The following is a 22,333-nucleotide window of genomic DNA, read 5'->3' on the forward strand; positions in this document are numbered from 1 at the left end:
ACATTAGCAGTTTTGTAAGATTATTTGAAATGCTTCATCGCTAGGTTCCACAGCACTCTTTTCACTTAATGTCAAGGTTCCCACAACATTGCTCAGGACAGACCTGTTTATTCACATCAATTTTGTTTGCAATGAAAAATGCAAAATGTTTTGCAAATTTCCTCATACCTGAATTTATATCGATCAAGCCCATTGTTGCAACTTTTTCCTCTTCTTTCTCCTGTACCCTTCCTTCTCCCCCCGCGCCCCCCACATTTTTTTTTAAGTAGGGCTTTTCCATTCTACCTACAATCTCATTTGGAAGTAATTTTCCTCATTATCATACCTCAGATAATAATAATTAAGCATTATCATTTAAAAAAATAGCTTTACTCATTTGCTACAAACCTGCTGAGCCGGCAATCTCTCTTACCACAACTCTATTAGAGAAAAATGGTTTCTGCCAAAAATCACAGATACCAGGCAGTTTGATGAATAATCAGACATACTTAAACCACTTGGTCGTTTATTTCAGATTTTTATTTTCAAGTCTCTCATTATTTCATTTACCTTGAAGAACTACAATGCTCATCATCTTGAATACTGAAATTTCATATGGAAATCCACTTTTTACTTTCTCCTACAAAACAAACTTTAAACCAACAGGCTTGATTCAAGTTCAAATACAGCAAGGATCGCCACATTCTGTAACAATTCAGCAAAACAAAATCTGATGCATTATAATCTCTAAGTGCTTTGTAAACAGAAACCTAAAGGCCTATCCCAAGTATTGCCATGCATGTCTACGATTTGGTTGCTTTTTGGGGGAATTATTTTTTTAAATTTTCAATCTCACTTTAAAGCTTTCCTCGATGTTCTGCAGCTCTTCAGCCAACCAGAATCCCGCCAGTTTCCGGCTCAACGGCAATTCTCACGATACTGAGGGAATGACTGAAACACATGGGTGACGGGAATTTGTGTGCCAAACTATCTGAGGACAGGGGAATTGTTGCCCTTTGGAATAATTCTGAGTCGAGCTGCCGGTCTTGACGGTGCAAGGCGACGTGCCCTATCAGACTTGATCCTTTACCAAGATGGTGGCAGCAGGTCTTCACCCACGGCCCGGCGCCGATGAACGCGCGTCTCCCTCCGGGAACCGGTCAGCTACCGCCTCTTGATACCCCCGTCTCTCAACACGAGAGGGAGGATGTCAACGATCCGCGGAAGATCGTGGTTCAGATCATCGCTCGGAGGGCCCACTGGGGGGTTTCGGTGCGTCACCTTGTCCGGACCAACGCCTTCACCTTGCCCCAGCGCACTGCACCTCTCTGCCTGCTCAGGATATTTGAGGAGGGGGAAAGAAGAGGAAAGAGAGAGATGAACTTTTTCACCCCATTCCCTTTCCCCCGAGAACTAATACCTAATCTCTCCTCCCATCAGCCGTCACTCAGGTTGCAAGAAGCGGCTTCACCACTTCCCCAAAAATCGCAGCGGGCACGTGACCTCCGCAAGTAGTGCAGGCCGTGCCCCTCCGCCGCCGCATCACTAATGTTGTAATACTGATTTAATTCACTTCATATTCCGCCCCTCCCCCCTTCGCCTTTCAGCCTTGGCTGATACCGGAACGGGCAGGACTCCACCTTGGAACTGTCCGCGAAAGAAGTGACGGAGGCGCCGATGTAGGGGAAGCAAGCCGGCGAGTCTGATCGTTGACGGGAGGGAGAGCGAGAAGGGCAGTCAGAAGGAGGACTATGTTTTAATAGGCGGAGTGTTATTTTTTCCCCGGCTCTCGAGGGCATTGCGCTTTTTTTTTCCCTGGGAAGCCATGATGGAAGTTTGAGAGTCCGGCGGCCGCACCGCCTCGGAAGAGCTGGAGTCGGTGCCGTGCCTGTGGCCGGAGCTGGAGCCGTGGCCGGGGCCGAGCAACGGGGGCTCGTCCCAGGAGCGATTGGCTCACACCTACAGAGCGAGCGAAGCGGCGTCTGGCTTCCTGCTGTCTTTCCCCCCACCGACAATTTGATGGTTCATTTTGAACGCGGAGCGGTTTTGGATCCCGGAGTGTGGATTATATCTGACGGAACAAGAGGAGGACCGACTGCGGATATATAATTTTTTTAAAAAAATATATACGCATATATATATATTTTGTTTAGGAGGGCATCTGTTTCGTTTTAATCCCCGAATTTCCCACCACCACCTCTTTTCTTCCCCCCCCACCTTGAACCACGGGTGAGGGTTTTTCCCCTCTCTCCTCCCCCCCGGCCGGCGGTAACGGCGGCGGCGGCGGCGGAGGTGATCGTGGAGGAGGAAAAATCGCAGGAAGAGACAGTGAATGTGGCGACCGCCCCCATCCTCCCCTCATCCTACTCCTCCTCCCGCACTGCTTTCACTTTTACCCTACGGATTATTTCTTTCCCCTCCCCCAACTCCTTCGATGGTGATGTGAAAAAAACCGGACCGACCCCCCCGCGGAGAATATTAACGGGAGGCGAACGAGCCCGTCTGTGTGGGTGTATGTGTGTGGCTTGGATACGGTGTGTAGGCCTCTGTCTGACAGTAGCCGTAATCTGCTAGAAGCCAAGAAACCAGTTCCACATCCACCACCACCACCTCCTCTTCTGTCGGACTCACAGACATGGCTTCGAGAATCAAAGAACTTGTCAGTAGGAACAAGAGGAGATACCAGGAAGATGGATTCGACTTGGACTTGACATGTATCCATTTTGATTTTTGGGGGTGCTGCTGGGGTCGTGGGGGGTGGGTTAGAAATGCTATAGGCAACCTGTTTCTCTAATCCTTAATTAAGGTTTGATTGAGGAAGTGCAAATAAAGCCAAGCAGTATTTAATTTTGGATGAAAGGAGTCAAGACTGGATGTCGTTTGTTTTATTCCCTACTTTGTAAATTCTGATTTTGCAGCTCCAGGTAGTATGCAAGAGACTGCATGTGCACTTTTGGGTGAGTTCTTTAACGCTTAAATATTTTTGTCGATCTATGTATTATAGTTTAATTCATAATGCCGTTATGAACATTTTATTGTGTACTAAGGTACCCATTGTGCAGATCTCGAACTATCATGCATAGCCTCTGCAGGAGGGATACATAGTGTAGGGAGTAGGCTAGGTCTTGGCCTAGAATAGAAATGGTTGAAATTGAATATCAAATATGTGCTTCAGCCAAAATGCTCTGCATGGTTAAATACTTTCTAACACTGCTTTGTGTTGTCGGACTTTTGCACCACCTTTTGTACAATTGAAGGGAGTCACATCGCAATATTGGAACAGTTACTTTGTTCAGCTACTCTTCCATATCCTTGCTTTGAAAGATTTAGCAATCCTTGATTTCAGTTTCATATTGAAGCAATACTGCTATCTAATGAAACGCTTGTAAGGATATTTTTTAAAAATTCATTTATTTGCATCATGTAATGCAATTATCTTCAGACTTTTTAAACAAATGGTTTTAGTGCTTGCCATTGCTGAACTTGACATACCTTTGATCACGGTTTTGTAGTAGTTGAATAGCAGTAGAAAGATGTCTGAGGAATTCTCTGACCAGTTGATCATAGTGTTGGAACTTTTTAAAATCACTGTCTGATATTGTTACTTCTAAGCATATTTCAAATCCTCGTAATATAGCTACTAAATATGTATTTTGTCAGATTTATATGTCCTATAGTTTTCAGGCAAGTGATTTGTTTTTTAATATGCTGAATCGTCTTTGAAACGTCATGTAGTAGCTCTGAGAACCTGTGTCCATTGTCCAAGTAAGTAAACTTCTTTTGTACTAATCTTAGTGAAATGCAAATATTTCAAACCTCATCCAGGACTTAAATGTGGTTGTATAGATAAACTTATGCACTCTGGCACCTGTTGTACATTGAGTTGATTTTGTCCACTTTTATAATGTTTCTAGTATAAAAATGTTCTTGCTATGCAATATTTTTTGCATAAGTGAAGTATGGATATTTAAAAACATTTATAAGTTTTGTAAATGAAGCTGTAGAATTCAAAGTATTTTCTGCCCCATGATTTTGATGATGATTTAGTTATTACATTGCTATGCAACTTTGTTATATTTCTTGATCTGTCATAAAATAAGTCTATTACAAGTTGAAACTCTTTAGCCCAGACCCTTGTAATCTGACTGGTGCTGTACCATAGTGATTGTTCCCTGATCATATTTCTCTGAGCAAGAGAATTGTTCTTTTTGTGTATATAAATGCTCCTTGTTCCGAAGTTTCCATAAGTCCGAAACGCTGTCGGCTGAGAATGTAAAAAGGTTAATTAGCTACATGTTAGTACAGATCTTGGTTAATTTTAGTTGAGTCTTGTTTAGAATTAGTTAATTAGTATAGATCTGAACTACAGATTCAAAATATGCCAGACCACAGGAGTTGCAGGACCACAGAATGTCTGAGTACTAACTTTTAATCTAAAATCTGCTGAAATAGAACAGTTCGTATTTTGCGCTGTAGACTGTACAAATCTAAAATAAACCTCTGTCATCATGATTGGAATGACTGGTCCAGTAGAATCATAAAAATTAGTACTTGTGTAGTTAATACGACAAGGAGTAACAATGTGGCAGTTTACAGTAAACATTAGCAAGTATTATGATGTAACTTGTCCTGCATGTATTAGTACCCTAGATTTTCATCTTTAATCCACGATGGTAGGAGATGTGTATAGTTTAACTGATCTGCAGTTTAAATTTTATAGTACAGTATCATTCCCTTCAGTCACTTGTTGCAGACTTTGTGACACATGATGCCTTCAGAAAAAACTTGTTGCAAACTTCATCTGTGAGATATAAGGAATAACCAACCTACTTTGTTAATGGTGCGATGCAAAGCATTCCAGGAGTGAGATTTTGGCTTTGTACTTTGTATTTCTCTATCTGCATGGCTTTGCATTTAATGTTTCTGTCTTCAAATTGGTGTCTCTTGGACTTGCATTTAGCTGCAATGTTGAGTTGCACATTGAGAATGTCATCCTGAACACTATATTGCTGTAATGGCTTCTAGAGTTTGATAATTCCATTATTCTCTCCAAAAAGTAGCAGGGTCTTCCGAGACAGGATTGATACTTCTCCAACCTGTATTGCAAAAAAAAGTTGTTTATTTTATTGTTTTTAGTGGGATGTTTCTATTTTTGAACTTCTCTGTATCTGCTTATATAAGTTGATTGTATTTGAAGTATTTAACTTTTGTGGAAAAGTTGCCAAATTAATATTTCATAGGTTGTACTTGGATGTTTATGTAAAGTTTAACATACTGGATCTTGGGTTAATGTTTTTTTGGAACATTGGATATTGAATTAAGACATTTGGAAGTAACAATCATAGAGTTGCGAGGAAAGAAGAAATGGTAAAGCTTGGAATATGTCAATGTAATCCAAGGATAGGTTACTATGTTGGAAGGCAGCAATGTACGTTGTGTATGTTCATTTAACTTCGTATCTTAAGTATTAAGTGAAGGGTCTGGTTTTTAGGATGGCATAATAAAGCTTTCTTAAAAGACTGTGTTGAAGATAAATGTTTTCAGGTAAAATTTTCAGTAATGGATTACAGCATTTTGTAGCAGTACTCTTGATGATACTTGGTGTTTAGATGTAAATTTTTTAGCTTTTAAGGAATTTTCTCAAATGCTGATTGTGATTGTGTGATTCTTCTGCAGGAGTTTAAGCTCTTTAGAGTATTTTCTTGATGTCTGTTGGCAGTGGGCCAGAAATGAGAATTGAGTTTTGAATAATTTCTGTCCTTGGCCTCAGTGAAAAGGTTTTTTTTTCCTCTAAACTGGCTCGTTTTCTGCTGTGATTCTTCCCATGCACAATAGATTGGAGATTTAAATTACCTCTGTGGATTACTTATCCAAGCAGTAATTTGGGAGAAAGGTGGTGCATGTTCAGATTAACATGTATAGCTCTACTTGAGTAGCTTTTTTAACCACCCTGGCTAACAAGAGAAAGCAGGTAATTTTTGTAGATGATATTTTCATCTGTAGCAAGGTGAATACAATTTAGCATAATGTACGGTTACAATAGACTTTGGTTCTGTTTGTTTCTTACCCCCCCCCCCCATACTATGGAATGTTGTCACGCAACTACTCAGTGATGTGATTTATAAGGTGAATTATTTTAAAAATATCTACATCTTATCATTCCGTAGAACATCCTAATAGTCTTTTGTTAATGCCTGCCGCAGTTCTGCATGGAGCTGTAGACGGAGACAGTAATTGGTGAATAGCAGTATGTTTAAAAAGCTCTAATCCTTATCCATTAGAAAATAGAATCAGAGAAAGGTAAGGTAAATCATTCAGTTACAATGTAAGTAACATGGATTTGTATGGTTGGAAACATTTGCTTTGAATGTTATTATTCAATCTAATTAAGTTCTGAAAGAAATTCTTGCATCAGAATGACAAAACCAGTGAATCAGTAATAGTAGTTTTGGTAGATTGCTTTTTGGTTTTTAACTCTGCAATATTAAAGCGAGACTACATCAGGAAATACCCATTGTACTAATTATAATAGACAACATTGAGTAAAGCAGCAAGCTATTTCAGATTTCAATATTGGCATTGATCTGTTTGGTTTGGACAAATAAAAATGAATGTCTAATGAAAATAATCTGAAAGAGCATTAAACCTGTTCAATCCAGACATGATACATCCTATTTCCAGTATAAGGGATCCACTGGAAAATTGCTCTTTTACATCAGCAATTTTTCACTTGCAAAGCTTTGATAGGTTCTAAAAAGAAATACTTCATGCTATCTTGCAAACATTTTGGTGTATATCCAGCCTTCCAATTATCCAGTGGAGGCAACTTTTCCACCATAAGTTTGTACTTCAAAACAGGCATTCAGTATTTTCTTTATGAAACATCCCTGTTCAGTGAGTTCATTTGGATGCCCAAGACTTTGAAAATGTGATGTCATTACATTTTCCTCCTTTGGGCCTTGCAAAAACTCAGCAAAGGTACTTCAAAGCTTCGTATTTTTAGTTTTTATTTGAACTACTATACAGTTTAATAATCTATTCCTTTCTAATCTATTTCCAATTCCTTTTGTTACTGTTTGTAGATTTTCCATGTTTTGCAATACAAAGACATGCAATGTAAGAGTATTTATATTTATTAAGTCTCTCACGTGACTTGGTGCCCCAAAATGCATTGAAGCCTATAAAGTACTTTTGAAGTATTGCTACGGTATTGCACTGTAGCAAATCTAGCTAGCAATACATGTAGAATGTGGACTCATGTAGAACAACATGGAGAAGACCAAATCATCTGTTTTCAGTTAGATTTGAGTTAGGTCATGTGTTTTCGGAGGCATAACATGAGTCAGGATACCAGGGTGAATGCTCTAACTTCAACTAGAACAGCAAGTTTTTGTTTTACATTGATAGGGTAGATGTAGTGCACATTGTCACCTTTGAGCCCATCGCCTGAATTTGAGTACAGTCACTTATCTTATGCTTGTCATTTTCTGATCTGTAATCCTAAACTCTGTAATGCAGTATGATTTACATTTGTATAGAATTAAAATATGCCTATGTCATATTTATTTCAGACTACGTTTCTATAGTAAACACTGATAGGATTTGGCAGTGGTTTAGGCCTGTTGCAAATTGAAGGTCAAGTTATCTTTACTAGTGAGCATAATGAGTGAATTATAGAGTGGCTTTACTGTTCAAGGGAGATTGATAAATGCCATCTCCATTCACACAGACCTAAGTTTGAACCTGTAAGGTTTGTTGGATTAAGATCAAAACCAGCAGGAGAGGAGAAAAAGGCAATGCAAGTAAATATTTCACACATTTAAATGTAGCACCAAGCTTGATGGCAGTGCCCACCATTTTGCTTTGTGAAACTTGTTGATTTGAAGTATGGCTGTGTGCATTTCTGTCCGTTGACATATGTGAAAGTGCCATTGCCTGTAGTTCCTTTTTAGAAGGTGGAAGTAACAAAGCATGTTCAGGCTTCACAAAATGTAAAATTAGTTTTCTATCCTGTGGGTTAAAAATAAGTTTCGTAACCATTCCTGTGAAGCCTCGTATCCTTTGTATTCTCTGAGGTCCGCATAGGTAGTCTTGCAGAACTGGGTAGCTGATTGAAATACTTGTCTCCTGCGGCATCCATAAATTGTAGCTATCTGCCTAAACTGGGTAAAAGAAAGCATGTACACTATTGATTTTGATAGTTTGACCAAGTGAGAAAATTGTATATGTTGAGAAGGATATTGAGACTAAATTCATTTCTTCATGAAAGTACATAAATGTCTTTACAATCATTTATTAATAGCTGTGTAGGCTGATAGTAAAAATTATATGAAGAAAAAAATCAAGTTTCTAGTTGCAATACAGAAACATTTTATGTAAAATAATTTATCTTTGGTGTACCTCGAGTTCCACTCTTTCCTAATAGAAAACACCTTGGACATCCAAAACAATTTGGAGTTAGAGATTGTTATTTATTGTTGGGTCCATTGGAGGTAACAAAATCCATATTGTTAATGAGAAGTGTCTTTCCTGTGGCTCTGCAAAGTCCTATGAAAAGTCATTCCCTTTAGTTTGGCATTGTGGCCCAAAGGATCTGTTCCTGTACTGTTGGTGTTTTAATTCATGAGGTTATTTCAGATCTAATTTTGGGTTACATAAGTTAAACGTTAACACGGAATATGTTATCTTTTTCCATATTCACACTGCACCTTGAAGGTGGAAGATTCTCCAATTTTTCTTTGGTTCTTACAGAATTCAACTTGGAATTTGAGTTTTGCGTTTATGAAAAGGTCTGTGTGATTTTAAAAAATGTACATTTGAGCAGGTGAATGAGCAATTGATGTTTATTGCATTGCTCAAACGTTTAAATTCAAGCACCTGATAGACAATTTTGTCATCTGTAATTAGGCCAAACATGACCAGCTCAAGCCAATCGTTTCTGGCTGCAGAGACAGTTGGCAGGCAAGCAGTAAGGTTGTAGTGATGGTCCAGATGGGCAAAGTAATCTAATGCATTAGGATGTGGTTGTATATCTGTTGAGTGTTAAAGATCAAAGTCTGAATAATAAAAATTATAAATTATTTAGCATTGCAATACTTTGCACACTTTATAGAAATTTTATGCATTTAGATTATGTGGGATCAAAGAAGGATAATCTTTTTCAGTATTTTAGTAGCACAAATAATTGTTTTCAGTGCTTTCATACCAATACAACTAACTAAAAATGCATTTAATGGCTTTTCTGTGAAAAAAGGTTGTGTGCTGAATGATCCACCTTGTGCATGTGCAGAGTATAGTTTTAAAATCATGACAGTACTTTGGATCATACATTTTTAGCAATTGTAAATCAACTATTATGAGGTCAGTATCTTAAATTCTTCTGCAGTGATTTAAACCATTTGAGCAATACACATCAAAGTCGCTGGTGAACGCAGCAGGTCAGGCAGCATCTCTAGGAAGAGGTACAGTCGACGTTTCAGGCCGAGACCCTTCATCAGGACTAACTGAAGGAAGAGTTAGTAAGAGATTTGAAAGTGGGAGGGGGGGGGTCTCGGCCTGAAATGTCGACTGTACCTCTTCTTAGAGGTGCTGCCTGGCCTGCTGCGTTCACCAGCAACTTTGATGTGTGTTGCTTGAATTTCCAGCATTTGCAGAATTCCTGTTTGTGTTTTTAAACCATTTGAGTTGTTTTCAATTCTGCATTAGAAAGTAATGATCAACATCAGACAAGTATGTAGTCCAGTTCATTATTAATATGTTGGTTTAAAGTTCAGACAGATGTATAATTTGCATGTGAAGTAAAAGGGAGTGTAAATGAAAAGCTGCTAATTAGCAGAGCACATGCTCCTAATTTGTTTATAGAGCTTTGTTCATAATTTGTGTATATTATGAATCTTGCTGTGTGTGCGTTTCCTATCACATCACATTTCATGTCACCCTTTGCATCATACATTCAGTTTGCTTATGTTAGGCCTTAACTCTTACGTTGGCACTGTAACATTAATTTTATTAATATGTCTTTGTTTTCATAAAGAGATCAACTTTTTGTGTTGATGATGTCTTTGTGTACTGACATAGCTGCTTCAAAGGGGGAGAATGTGAGTGGTTTAAAAAGGATCAAAACTTACATGAGTAGCTGGTTTGAGAACCAACAAGTGATTAGTAAGACAATTGGTGTGTTGACTTTGTTACAGAGGGATTTGATTTTAAGAGTAAAGGCACCTTGCTGCAATTCCATACAGCATTGATCAGACTGCACTTAGGGTATTTTGTACACTTTTTTGTTTTATCTAAAATAGTACATGCCTTGTGCAGTGAAGAATCATCAGACTGTTCCATGGGTGCCAGTTTTGCCGTATGAGAGTAGGCTTGTGTTTTCTGGTGGAAAGAAGAGATATCAGTGACATTTTTACAGTGACAGCACTTTGGAAGCAGGGAATATCCTGGCTATAGTAGGTTGCTGTCTTAGAATAAAGCAATTTAAGACTAGATGAGAAATTATTTATGATGAGGAATGTGAATCTTGGGTATTCTCTAACCTAAAGTACTGTGGAATTTCATTTATTCAGATTAGAAATCAACATTTCTAGATTTTAGGGATGTGGGGATAGTGTGAGAAAATAGCACTGAGGTAAAAGGCCTCACTTGAATATTATAAATTATAAAATGATTTGAAAGGACCAAATGACCTATTTGATTTCCTATTTCAAACAGTTAGCAGCCTGTTGTAACAGCAGTTGATTAAGATGTTGTTTTACCCTACGCTCTACTTGCTCTTCCATTTACCCTGTTTATGGTCACTATTCGATAGATTTGCTGAGAATGTCCGCAGGAAAATGAATCAGTGCTGTATGCGGTGACATGTATGTACTCTGATCAAATTTACTTTGAACTTTGAAATCCAATTCCAGTTCATATTTCTTTGGAGGTTTTAAGTATAAAGGAAAGTTTTAGCAGCCCAGATAAATTCTTAGGAATGGGCCCATGACACTCAATGTAGTTTGAAATAAAACTTGCCTGAAGTCCACCAGTGTGAAAACAAGTATTTGCACTAATTTTCAGCAGCAAATGCTGAGTGGATGATCCATCTCAGTCTCCTCCATTAAACCCCAGCATGATAGGTACCATTCTTCATCCAGTTTGATTCACTCCATGTGATATTTTAAAAAAAAAGGCTAAGGGTAGGCTAAGCATATGCTGTGGGCCCTGACAACCTGGCAATTGCACTGTAATCTTTTGTTCCAGAACTTGCTATGTTCTTGGCCATGTTCTAGTGCAGCTGAACCAATGGAATCTACTTGACAATGGGGAATTGCTCAGGTACGTTCTGCCCTTTTAAGGTGGACACATTTAACCCAGCCAGTTACCACCCCATTAATCTATTCTTGATTATCAACATGGTGGTGGAAAGGATAATTGATAGTGCTGTCATGTGGAACTTGTTTAGCAACAGTTTGCTCACGGTAGCTCTGTTCAAGTTCTGTCAGACACTTGGCTCATGCCCCTTTACAGCCTTTATTATCAGTTGCATTATTTGCAAGCTGGTTTCCTGAAGTAGGGCAGAATAGTATACTGAACTTTGGCTGCGCTTAAATACAGGCCTATCTGCACTAAAACCTTTATCATGATAAAGTCTATAAGGCAGATTAAAATTAAGTGTTGGTGCAAGCTCACTTGTTCTGGGTATCATACAAGAATGTTGCATATACTCTGTAAAAGTATCCCATAACTAAGTGTTGAATGAGGTGCTTAGGTTGAATAAGTATCTGTCTTGTTCTATTTCTTGGTTTGTGATGAAGGGCTTTGATCATGATCATGAATCTGTAGCCTCATCAGAAAGAGGGGGATTAGTTCAGGAATACTTAGAGATGCTGTAATTGGGACCAAAGGGATCTGATCCAACTGATAACTAAAAGTGTCCCTGATACTGACTGCAGAGAAACTCACTGACACATGGTGTTCAATTGCCACTTCCCAGTGGCCAAAGAGCAGCTGCCCAATTACTTTGTGGATTCTGTCTCTTATGAGGTACATTGCTTCCTATCTTCACCAATAAAGATGCAGGGCACAGCGCCAGTATAGAACAGAATAATTCTCAGTGAAGACTAGTATGAAATAAAGACTAGTATAAAATAAAGCATCATTGGCTCAATAATTTCTCAGTGTTGGGCAGGCGGTGTTGCCTGACAACAGATGCTTGAATGAGGCTCATAATTTCAGGCTGCATTGTGGAGAGAGATTACCATGTGGAAAGAGGAGAAGATTCAAGGATGTACCCAGTTTTTTTGAAGTGCAACTACCTCACGAACTCCTGGCAACCTTTGGTCCATGACTGCTCAAAGTAAGGGAGGAATGTATGAGAGTATCAAGGTCATGCATCAGGAGCACACAGATTTTAAGTGGCAGAAGGAGTGGACAACCTCAAACAACCAATTTGCTTGCTCCATCTGTGGAAGACTTATTTCCATGTCAAACCAGAAATGGAAATAAGTTGTCCTTGAAGTGTGTTCACTCTGTAGCTATGGATTGGCCAACTTCTGGCAAACATCTTAAATTTACGTACTTGAAGTGGTAAATACAAAAGTAGTCATTTACTGTTCCAGGTGTGCCTTTTGTCTCTATACATAGTTCAGTGGTCACAGCTTATAAAATATGTGCCCAGCCCTATTCCATAAATGCCTGATGTCACTATAAATAGTTGGACAGTCATTCTATGGACTTTAGCGACTGTTACAAGCATCACAGTAAGGTTAGCTTGAATATAATCATTTTTTATATTTTTGTAATCTATAATTTCAACTTCATTAAAGCATGACAGTGCCTCCATTCCCAGCTGCTGGGGGGATCTTGTGTACCTGGTGTAGATCACTTTTCCTATCCCTATAGCAGTTCACCTCACTCCTCTTGGCATTTGCTTATGGTTTGTATGGACATAGAAATCTGCTGTATTCCCTTTCATATTAGTAACTGTTTTCTCATTTGCTACTTTTACTTTTATTCCTATTTCTTTTCTTTTACTAATACTGATTCTTAAAAGAGCACTTTACCTTGCATCATCCGCCTTTTTACTTTTCCCAATTTCTTTTTCTGTTCTTAGGAAGGAATTTAGATTTTACTTGACGCATCTGTTCTTTTAAAAGTAACCCATTGCTACTTTTCGGTTCACCAGTATCCAGTTCTACTTTATATTGGCCAGGATCCTTCTCAGCCCATTGAAGATAGCCTCCATCCAATCTAGCGAGTGTGTTTTGGATTTCCTTTTGCTCCTTCTTTATTAATCTAAACTTTAGCCAATGATAATTGTTTCTGGAGTTTTGGCTCACTTTATTCCTCGGAGCAAGATTGAAAATTTCTGATTCCTTATTTGTTGGAAGTGTTGCGACAGGAAAATTCTTGTGAACCCTCTTTCAAAAGAAGTCCGTTTCTTTGCCTTTATTACTCTAATATTTCTCTAATCACTTTTGAGGTGATAGACATCAACAGAATCATGAACAGTTTTAATCATTCTGCAGATTTGCTCACCCAGCTCTTGATTTGGTATTTAGGCCATTTTATCCAGTTCTTCAAATCCATTAGTATTAATCACTAACCTCTTGTATTTGTATATATTTTTATCTATAATTCTTTGCCTCTTTTCTAAGCACATTGTATCTTGGAATGGTATGTGTTGAAACTTACTCTTTTGATTTTTGAGTCTTGTTTCATTTCTACAATCGTATCACATTCCCACATGGATATTCTTATTTACAATTCATAGTCTTTATTCACCATGCTTTGTCTGTTTTATGTAGATACTTAGTTCAGTATTACCGTTGTAGTGATAAATTTTCTTCCTTTGTGTTTCATGCTGAATATGGTCTGGCATGTATAATTTAAAAAAGGCCAATCTTTGGAGTTTTAGTTGTTTGTGTCAAATGAATAACTAAGCTAATTAATGTAGTCTACGCCAGATATTTTCCCCAGTGAAAAATTGTCATTAGTGTGATCTGGTGATTATTATTGAGCTACAGGCTTTATAAAGCATTAACCAGGTAAAAGAATTGCTTTGTTTTTGCAATTGCATTTTACTTAGGAGCTATGTCATGCATTTATACCCTCAGAAAACGGGCAGTAATTTGGCAAGATGTAATGCAGCTAACCTTGAGGAAAATTTTGCTTTGTATCAATTATATTTTCAATATCGTGTTTATGTTGAACAGATTTGGATTGAAGGTGTTGCTTGGCCTAGAAATTTTCTATTGTTTCCCAACAGTAACTGAGCTTTAGTCAAAATAGTGCAAATTGGGTTTGATTTCTCTGTAAGGAAAGATGGAAAACTGATATCAGTGTGATATTCGATTACTTTTGGAAGTAGAAATCAAATGCTGAGTATGTTTTTGTTATTTTCAAAAGTGATATTGACTTAATAGAGGAAATGGATATCAGTTGATATATTATAAATAAAAATTGTTTTTGTAATTTTCAAGTTGATCTCTGCCTCGAGGGAAAATATCCAGACTTCAATGATTATTAATTGGTCAAATTTTTACTCCTAGTTCATTCTTTAAGAAAAAATGAAATACAGAGGATAGCTTCATGAGGCTAATTGATTTGAGTCTCTATCAGTGTGTGACTGTGGTTATTTAATTTGTTCAGAAGATTCAAGTTAAAAATATAAGTAAAGGTGCATGCCATTTGATCTCCAAGGTGTCTGTTGACCTTTTTCCAACTTGTGACAGCTTAGATACTTAAATATTTACAGACTTGAACCTGGACATTTTTTTGTGATGTGAAGTCAAATAGAAATTGACCAAGTTTACCCCGAGAGAAAGGTTCTTTTAGAACAGAGATGGGGAGGAATTTCTTTTGCCAGAGGTTGGTGACTCTGGAATTCATTGCCACAGATTGCTTTGGGTGCCAGTCATTGGGTACATTTAAAGCAGAGTTCTAATAGTTCTTGAGTCTAATAGAGTACTAATAGTTCTTGATTAAGGTTATGGGGTGAAGGCAGGAGAATGGGTTTGAAAGGGATATTCCATGATGGAGTGATGGGGCAGACAGAATGGCTTAATTCATTCTTGTTTCTTATGGAGAATTTGCAAAGCTTTAAGATTAAGTATACCTGGATTAAATTAGAAATTTTCAGTTGAGTAAAATAATTCTATACTATCTGCTTGTAAATCTTGGGTTAACATTTGCTGCTGTCCATCTTTGTTCCCTCAAGGTGTAGTAGCTGCTTCAGTAATCTGCCAACCTCTCTCATTTACTTAAGCAAAATGTGTAAAATTGCCATTGTCATCCTTGTGCTAACCCCAGTTAAAACAATGCATGTTTCAAAATATTACTCTTTGTTACCTTGTCCCTCTATTCTCTCCAATTTCTGCTAAACTATCAACTTATTGAGTTACCTATGCTTTTCTAATTCTGGATTTTGTCTCATCTGTGAATTTGATCACTCCATCGTTGGTGGTTGAGTCTTCAGACTCTTAAGGACTGGAGTGTTGGAATTCTCTATATTTGTCTTCTACTTTTCTCCTCCCTTTCAAAACTTCTATTTAAAAAATACCTTTTTGGCAAGCTTTTAGTAGTTTGCCTTGTCTCCATTGGTGGTTTGTTAATTGTATTTGAAAATGCGATCCGTGGGATACACTGGATTTGTTGAAGGCAAGGTGTAAATAGAAGTTGTCAACATATTTCTATTGAAATAAAACTGAAGCATTTGAATTAGATTCTTTCGCTAATTTTGATTAGTGATTTCTGTAATGGCCCACAGTGCATGGAAGTAGCATATAATTCTAAATATTGTGTTTCTTAAATCAGTTGCAGCTGATGGCTCAGCCATTGATCTTTCACACATCAGTTTGAATTGCTTATTGTTACTGAGAGATCCAAAAACCGGGTTGGACCCATGTCCCTGGAGCTTGAGAGGTAGACATCATTAACTTCTGCATTATGGTGCTTCTCTTTGGAGGGCAATAGTCATTCAATTAGCCTTTCACCCATCTATATACAACTTTGTCAAGGTTGCTATGACCTTCAGCATGTTATCTCGCATTACCTTGCCGAAATCAGTTGGTATGTTCAGTGCACAGCAGTGGATGAAGTAGTGAAATCATTTAAAAAAATTATTCACTGAGTATATTAATATTTGGAAAATGTACAAATCTTGTGATGAGCAAGCTGCCTGAGCTTATTTGATTTGTATTCCCCCCCAACCCCATTTCCTATATATTCCTACAGCGGGCCCTTTCTGACCGCAGGCATAGCAGGTTCCATATTTTAAGATGTAGAAGGAGGCTATTCAGTCATGTTTATGCCAATCCCTTAACAAATCCCATTCCCTTCCCAAATGTTCCAGTAACTTAATTCAGTTTTTCTTTGAAAGCCAAAGCATATCGTCCTGGTTTCCATAAGATAGTTACATTTATGATATGCCCAGCACTTTGTCTTATCACAGCTATTCACTGGACTCTGGCTACTCTTTCTTTTCAGCCCAGAGATGGGGTGGCAGCTGGATTTGTCTGGAAAGCATAGAAGACCAAGTTACAATTGGTGTCATCCAGCCTCTTATTTTCTCTTTTCAGACAGGAACCCCCCCCCCCCCCCCCATGGTTTTGAGCTCCAGTTCCTGTCACTGCTAGGATGGACAAGGATTCAGGGACAAATTGTGCCCAAATAACAGAATCACTTTTCATACCAAATGGATGAATGTTCAATGGCATATCCATATACAATTCCACACCTATTGGGATTCTGAACTTCACATCATTCTTTCTAATATGTCTATTAATTTTAATGAATTGGCAGTTTTAATATTGGTAACTTTTCATTATGAAGTGCTGGTCTGAGTGGTATTTAAATGCTGCCTCTATCTGTTTGGACCTTGGCAATTTTCCTACATTTCTTCATGTGATAGAAGTATTTGGGTATTTTCCTCATTATGGTTCTTTCAAGTACCTCTCTAATCAATTGTATCTTGGTCTTCCATGCATAAACTGTTCTTTATTCTCTTTGGTATTCTGCTGTTCTAAATCACTCCTTAAGAATCATGGAGATATTCACCTAATGTTTTTCAATTCTTAAATTCCTAATACTTGAGTTGATCTCCACTAATTTAATTTTTATTCTTAGCCTTTGTGGTGCCCTGCGAAAGTAAGCTCTGAGTTAACAATTAAAAAGCAATTCGAATCATGAAATAAATAACCAAATTTCAACTCGATGCTCAGCGTTATTTATTTCCTTTGAGGTTTTGGGTAAGTTTGAATGTTTTGAGTTTCATGATCTACATTTCAAGTTTATAACTGAAGAGACTATGTTTTGCTATAACTTTACAAATTGTAAAACTCAAGATAATAAGTAGCTGTTGATTCTGAGCAGTGAAGATGTTTAAGGCTTCTATAACTTCTGTAAGTTGGAAATGTTAATTTTGTATGTGATATTGGCAAGTTTATAAATCCATGAAACTCATTTATTTCTATGAATGTAGATGAGTAACATGACAGTAAAATTAAAAATTTAATATTGGCAAGTACTGTATAAGAATGAGCAGCTAGTACAGATATTTCTGTACTTGAAAGGATTTTACTGAATTTGATCAGCATTGTGAGAATTAACAAAGGAAAATGAATAACACTAGACAGCAAATTTTTGCAAAAGTGTGCCTTCTACGGAATTTTTTCTTCTAGCCAGGATGGACTGCTTGAAGCTGAACACAAATATAATTTCAGACTACATGCATAACATAGGAATTCAGAGAAACAAGAAATTAACTTGTATTGAATGTAATATGTTTAATTGCATAACAGTGCAGTGGCTTTGCCAGTTCAACTAAGCTAAAAATGTTTTTGATTTTCATTTGTACTCAATGTCTAAAGCTTCTTGCTTAAGTGTCCAACAATTTTCAGCCAGTATTGATGGATGCCAGTTGCCCTGATAGTTTCTCCATAACTGTGATGTTCAGGTGAAATCTTTCACTATGCTTGTCACTGACTACACCAAGATTTGCAGGGAAGAAGTCTAAATGGGAATGGAAAAAATAAATCTTTAGTGACAAGTTGCACTTTATAGTTTTGTATGCTTGAAACATGTTGTCAACCAGCTGCATGTAGTTTGGTGCTCTGCAGTTGCCTGCTCTGTAGTTGCCAAGAAAATTTTCAGTAAAATCCTTGAATATCTTCCATGCGATTTTCTCCAGTCCCACTGCAAGTTCTTCAAATTGTCTGTCATTGATGACGTGTTTGATTTGTGGACGAGCAAAAATGCCTTCCTTAATCTTGGCATCAGTTATTCTGGGAAACATCTGTCTCAAATATTGAGATCCTTCACGGAAATTCTTGTGCCTGGTGACAGTAGGTTCAATCCTTGCAGTCTTGAACTGAGTAATTATACTTTTGCCTTTGACAAATCCAAGTGTCTGACTTGCTCATTTAACTCGCAGTGAGTTATTAGATGAGGCCAACTTGACATGAGGGGTTCAAAATCTGTATTGGTATCAGTGTCGTTTTCTGTGCCTGGCTCACACATCATACTCCATGTCTCTGGTGGCTTTGGTACTGGAAGATTATTGCCATATGTTACAGGTCTCATGGCTAAAGGGAGATTGGGATATTCAGTGGCTTTCTTGTTTTCTAGCAAAGAAACTAGACACTGGTCAGACAGAAGTAGCGGTCTACCACATGAGCCTTCTACTCTCGCCATATCATTGGGGACAGCAAATTGCATTGATTTCAGAGTACCTCTGAGTCCATCTCTAATATTGACAGTGCATGTTCCACAACAAATATGAGAAGCCCAGGTTTTTTCTTGGTCACCTATTTTACACCCAAAGTAGAACTCATAGGCTTTCTCAATAAGAGGAGCCATGCTCCGTCTTTGAGATTTAAACGTATACTTGCCACAAATAAAGTATCTTGGCTGTTGCGACATTGAGATATTTGCTATCACATATATTCCTGAAAATACAATTACTTTATTATGGATACACACAATATGCTCTTTGCATAGAGCATGAGCAGCAGCAAGATCACAAACCGATATATTTGTAAATGCAGTGCATAGAACGGTATGTGGGTGATGCTTTTATAGCCTTTCTAAAACCTGCCATGCCATGTGGCATCTGCCCTGCCTAAGCATGTCCAGGCGTGCCTGGACAAGATAGAAAACTTTTCAGCTTGTGTTGTGGTCAGCATTTTAAACTTGAATTATGAATTGAAATTATGCATGTAGGTGATTTAAAAAAAAAAGGTGTGAAAGGAAAATTTCATAGTGATTTTCAAGATCAGCAGCCCAAAATCCATAAGATATACCCAAAAGTATTCAGGAAGCAAAATCTTTGTTGTCCAGTGTAATTGGAGGTTTGCAAGTACAAGAAAATCTTGTGTGAAACACCTTGGGTAGGTCATACCTGGAGCATATTGCACAGATATTTTCAAAATGATTTCAGTCAAGCCTGTCATTATTATTGAGTTTATTGCTTTAAGTGTTTGATGTTGCATGTGCTTCTTGATGGAGTATGTTAATAAACAAGTGTATCTTTTCATTGGGCCCAAACTAGCCTTTTACAAATTTGCAAGTCGTATTGATATTTATTGTATAAGTGTTTAATTTATTTCTTTGCTATATTTTGTTTGTCCATATTGTAATGTATTTGTTATCACTCAAGCCATTAGTTCATTATGTATAAATGTTCTGTCCCTCTAAGTTTAGATGTTTCTAGTTGGTAATAACCAAACTTCTTGAATGAGATTCCAAAATTGGGGACTTAAACCTCCATTTCCTCAGAAGATTAAGCAAGTCCCTTATGATTGGCTTTTTAAAATTTTTTATAGATGTACCATAGAAAGCATCTTAATCCAGATGCACCACGGCTTGGTATGGCAACTGCTGTGGCTAATCCATCACACTAGCAACCTCCCCTTCATTGATTCCATTTACAGTTTCCGCTGCCTGGGGAAAGCAGCTAATGTAACCAAGCACCCCCGCCCCACCCTAATCATTCGCTCTTCTCCATTCTCCCATGGGCAAGATCTGCAAAAGCCTGAGAGCACAACCAATCATCACACTGAAGGACATCCTTCATCACACTATTATCAGATTTTTGACTGGTGCTCTCATATGCCAAAAGATGAATCGCTTGAACTTTTGACCTTCCATTCGACCCTGTTGTAGCCTTTGCACTTGTCTACTTGTACTTTTTCTGTACTGCAACACTATATTCGTTTTACAACCTTGATATAATTATATGTGGCATAATCTGGATGGCATGCAAAACAAGTTTTTTGCTATCTCAGTACATGTGACAAGAATAAACCAATTCCATTTAGATTTAATTGTTTAGATTTGTGGATCTTGCTTGCTTTCCTGACATTCTGAAACAGTTGTTGTAGTTACCTATATCCACTGGTTCCAGGTCTTTCCATCAAAAAATCTATCCTGTAAATTGTACATTGAAACCTGAATTTAATTTGTTTGTGAAGTTGAATATGCTTTTGCAGGCTGTTCTTGGAATGTGCTTGCATGATATGTTCGTTGTTCAGATAGGATCTGTTCCTTTGGAAATGAGTTTGCTTGTTTAAAGTAAATTATCATAATTTTAGAACTGTCCACAATTCATTGGGTTATTTTATACATTGTTCTTAATCTGCTTGTATTTTTGTCACACTTTCTGAAAATCTATACGGAACTTTTAATGCTTGTATCACTTGCAGATGGAGAATAAATATCTTTCTGTCTGAGTCTGTTTTATTTTGGAGGCTTTAATTCATTTAGAACTTCCAACAAGTGTCTCAAGGATTGTTACTTAGAGTGACATTAAACATAAGATTCCTGTGCAAAAAGATATTTCACACTCATGAATGTCAATAAAAATAAATGCATTTATTAAAAAAAAACTCAGCCAATGGTGCTAAATTGAATCCACCATTTTGGGTCGGGTCCCATGCAACTTACTCTTTTTGAAGTAGTTGGTAAAGTTTATTACAAGCCAGATCATGATCTTTTGGTGAACTTCATTAGTAAGAATTTTTGTTGATTATTTTGTTAGATTTGCAGAAATGTAACTGTATGATTACAGGAGTCCAGTTCTAAGAAATTTGAATGTGAAAGCACAATTTCTTTGATTTTATTGTGTAATTTATTGGAGATTAGAATATTAAATAACTATTTAAAGACATGGCTTTACTTTTGATGGTGGAAATTTACGTCTGTGCACTAGTAAAATGTCTGAGAATGTAGATGCACTGCGATTTGATGTGAGAGCCTTTCATAATATAGATAGAACGATATATCTTGCCATGCACTCAGACACTTCAGCAGTGATGTAACCTGTGGTCACAGGGTGTTTTGGGTCTTTCAACATCAAACATGAATGCACCTCAGGAGCCTACAGCCATAAGTGAACAAGAAATTTGGGTACGCCATGGCAATTTCTTTCTCAATCTACAATTCCAAATCTAATAGAGGCCTCTGAAATACAGCAGCATTAAAAAAAAACTACTGGTTTATTGTGTTGTCTTTGTGACTAGGTGGCGGGGGGGCGGGGTGTACCTATTCTGAATAACTTAAAAATTGTGAAATGATATAAAGCTGCGTTTAAGTAAAGAGGGTAAGTGAGGGAGGAGATTGCTGTGCCTCTGGCAATGATCTTTACATCATCAATGATGATGGGAGAGGTTCCGGAGGATTAGAGGGCTGCAGATGTTGTTCCCTTATTCAAGAAAGGGAGTAGAGATAGCCCAGGAAATTATAGGTCAGTGAGTCTTACTTCAGTGGTTGGTAAGTTGATGGAGAAGATCCTGAGAGGCATGATTTATGAACATTTGGAGAGGTATAATATGATTAAGAATAGTCAGCCCAGGTCGTGCCTTACAGGGGGAAAAAGTAATTTCCAGAAGGTGTTCGATAAGGTGGCGCACAAGAGACTTGCAAATAAGATACGGATGCATTGAGTCGGAGGAAGTGTATTGGCATGGATAGTGGATTGGTTAACCGATAGAAGGCAGAGAGTTGATATAAATGGGTGTTTCTCCGGTTGGCAGTCTGGTGAGTTAGGTACCGCAGGGGTCAGTGCTGGGCCCGCAGCTGTTTACCATTTACATTGATGATTTGGAAGAGGGGACTGAGTGTAGTGTAGCAAAATTTGCTGAAGACACTAAACTGAGTGGAAAAGCAAATTGTACAGAGGATGAGGAGAGAGGGATATAGATAGGTTAAGTGAGTGGGCCAAGGTCTGGCAGATGGAATACAATGTTGGTGAATGTGAGATCACCCACTTTGGAAGGAATAATAGAAGAGCAGATTATTATTTGAATGGTGAAAGATTGCATGTTGTGCAGAGGGACTTGGGAGTGCTAGTGCATGAATTGCAAAAAGTTGGCTT

General features: G+C 37.8%; 1 protein-coding gene across 1 annotated transcript in view; it reads left to right on the forward strand.

Moving 5' to 3' along the window:
* The first annotated feature begins 1,527 nt into the window (after nt 1–1,527).
* LOC134358933 (phosphatidylinositol 3,4,5-trisphosphate 3-phosphatase and dual-specificity protein phosphatase PTEN) overlaps nt 1,528–22,333 on the forward strand; it is a 135,263-nt gene continuing 114,457 nt past the window's right edge. The window contains exon 1 of the mRNA XM_063071626.1: nt 1,528–2,693. Coding sequence (XP_062927696.1) covers nt 2,615–2,693 — 79 coding nt within the window. The 5' untranslated portion in view covers nt 1,528–2,614. The remainder of the gene's footprint in view (nt 2,694–22,333) is intronic.

The sequence above is a fragment of the Mobula hypostoma genome, chromosome 19 (genome assembly GCF_963921235.1).
Source record: "Mobula hypostoma chromosome 19, sMobHyp1.1, whole genome shotgun sequence".
NCBI lineage: Eukaryota > Metazoa > Chordata > Chondrichthyes > Myliobatiformes > Myliobatidae > Mobula > Mobula hypostoma.